The following is a 1,596-nucleotide window of genomic DNA, read 5'->3' on the forward strand; positions in this document are numbered from 1 at the left end:
GGGTCGACCACGCAATCTGGGATGTGTCTGATTGCCAGTCACTGGTGGGTAAGTGGCTATTGAATGCATTGGCCACATTTTTCGCGTTCTTTTGCGTCTGTTGCTGTTCTCCAGCAGAAGAGGGCTCAAAGTGGCTTCGCCATCGACACCGGCCACAAACCCGTCGCTTTCCAGCCACCCTTGATGTTTGACACAGTGAGCGCTTGCTCGCGTGCTTTCTGGTAGCAGGAAAGAAAGTTTTGCTTGCCGACTGGGCTTGAATCGGTCAGGAGGCTGAGAAATCCGACCTGTTTGCGGTAGTAGTGCTTAAGAGCGGAAGACAGACAAATCGAGCGGTTGCAGCACATGAGAGGTATGGGGAGGTAAGAAAAGAAGGTGAATCTGATGCTGGTAGCATAGATACATGAAGTCAACCGTCTCGTGACTTCCGTGGCCGTCCAATACTAGCAGTCTTCGCTCCGAAGGGTCGGGTGGCTGGGTTCTTGGAATGAACACCTTTCGAGCCACTCCACCGCAGTTTGGTCCGAAGTCCAGCCGTTCTTTGTCGCAGTGAATTGCCAGTCACTAAAAGTACTGAGATCTTCTGGGAACCACTGTTTCTGGACCGATTTGCCCTTGAAAATGACGAGTGGAGGAGGAAGGTGCCGGCAGCGGACACGCACTCGATGAACGACGTCCAGACCCGAGAACCAGGCGTCTTCTTTTGTACAGATCGTTTTTCAGCACTGCCAACGACCAGGCCATTCTCCCCAAGTCCTTCCATGATGCCTGCTTCATCCATGTTGTACCTGTTCTCCGGCTTAATAGCCAGAATCTCGGGAAGGAAGAAATTGTTGAACCAAGGCCGAATTACCTCGGTAGAAGCGCCGTTGACACGCGCAGAGTCTCTGTGATGGCACTTCTGGGTCGAACTGCAGGATTTCGTCTTAAAAATGCTTGCATCCAGTGTTTTCCGAGCGGTGTGTGGTCTCCTTTGACGGCGAGCATGCGCTGCGCGAACTGCCTGATCTGCGAGTGAGTGGGAGGAAGGCCCAAGGCGTCCTGAATGAGAATCCATTCGGTAAGTTGCTTTTCCTGTGTCTGAGAAAGCCTCTGAAGAGCAGAAAATGCATCCTTTCTGCATTCGTGACCATGCATGCGATTGTAAAGAGTTGCCCTCAGGACGCCCCAATCGCGAGCAGCCTTCTTGGCGGATCCGCCATTGGCGATTGCCTCAAGGGCGCTGTGAATGTCAGACTCTGTATATTTCATCAGTAGTGGCTTGAAGACACATGCGTCAATTTTTTAGCAGATTGGATGCGTTTCCGCGGTGAAATTTGCTGTTGAAGTTGACGCAGCCGTTTAGGTTGGGCACCCATCTTGGGTGCCCAAAACAGGGGGGTGCCCATTTCTATGTGCAGGGACTTATATAAGCAAAAGCGGAATTTTAGGAAATCAAGGAATCACGTAAGACTACGTAATAGAGGGGAAGAAGGAGTATAAGGTAGGATTTTCAACGGAATTTATTAGTAGTATATTAGTATATAGAAGAGGTATTAAAGTTTATTTTCCTATCTATCTACCAGCGGACATACTGTCTTATATAGACAATTATAG

General features: G+C 49.8%; 1 protein-coding gene across 1 annotated transcript; it reads right to left on the bottom strand.

Annotated features, from left to right (window-relative positions):
- Positions 1–409: 409 nt before the first annotated feature.
- HRG_08035 (tc5 transposase DNA-binding domain-containing protein) lies at positions 410–1,388 on the bottom strand (the record flags this gene model as incomplete). The annotated part of the gene is made up of 3 exons (XM_044866506.1): positions 410–788; positions 854–1,222; positions 1,375–1,388. The coding sequence occupies 3 exons, from the start codon at positions 1,386–1,388 to the stop codon at positions 410–412; spliced, it is 762 nt and encodes a 253-aa protein (XP_044718395.1).
- Between the last annotated feature and the right edge of the window lie 208 nt (positions 1,389–1,596).

The sequence above is a fragment of the Hirsutella rhossiliensis genome, assembly GCF_020360975.1.
Source record: "Hirsutella rhossiliensis strain HR02 chromosome Unknown scaffold00009, whole genome shotgun sequence".
NCBI classification, from domain to species: domain Eukaryota; kingdom Fungi; phylum Ascomycota; class Sordariomycetes; order Hypocreales; family Ophiocordycipitaceae; genus Hirsutella; species Hirsutella rhossiliensis.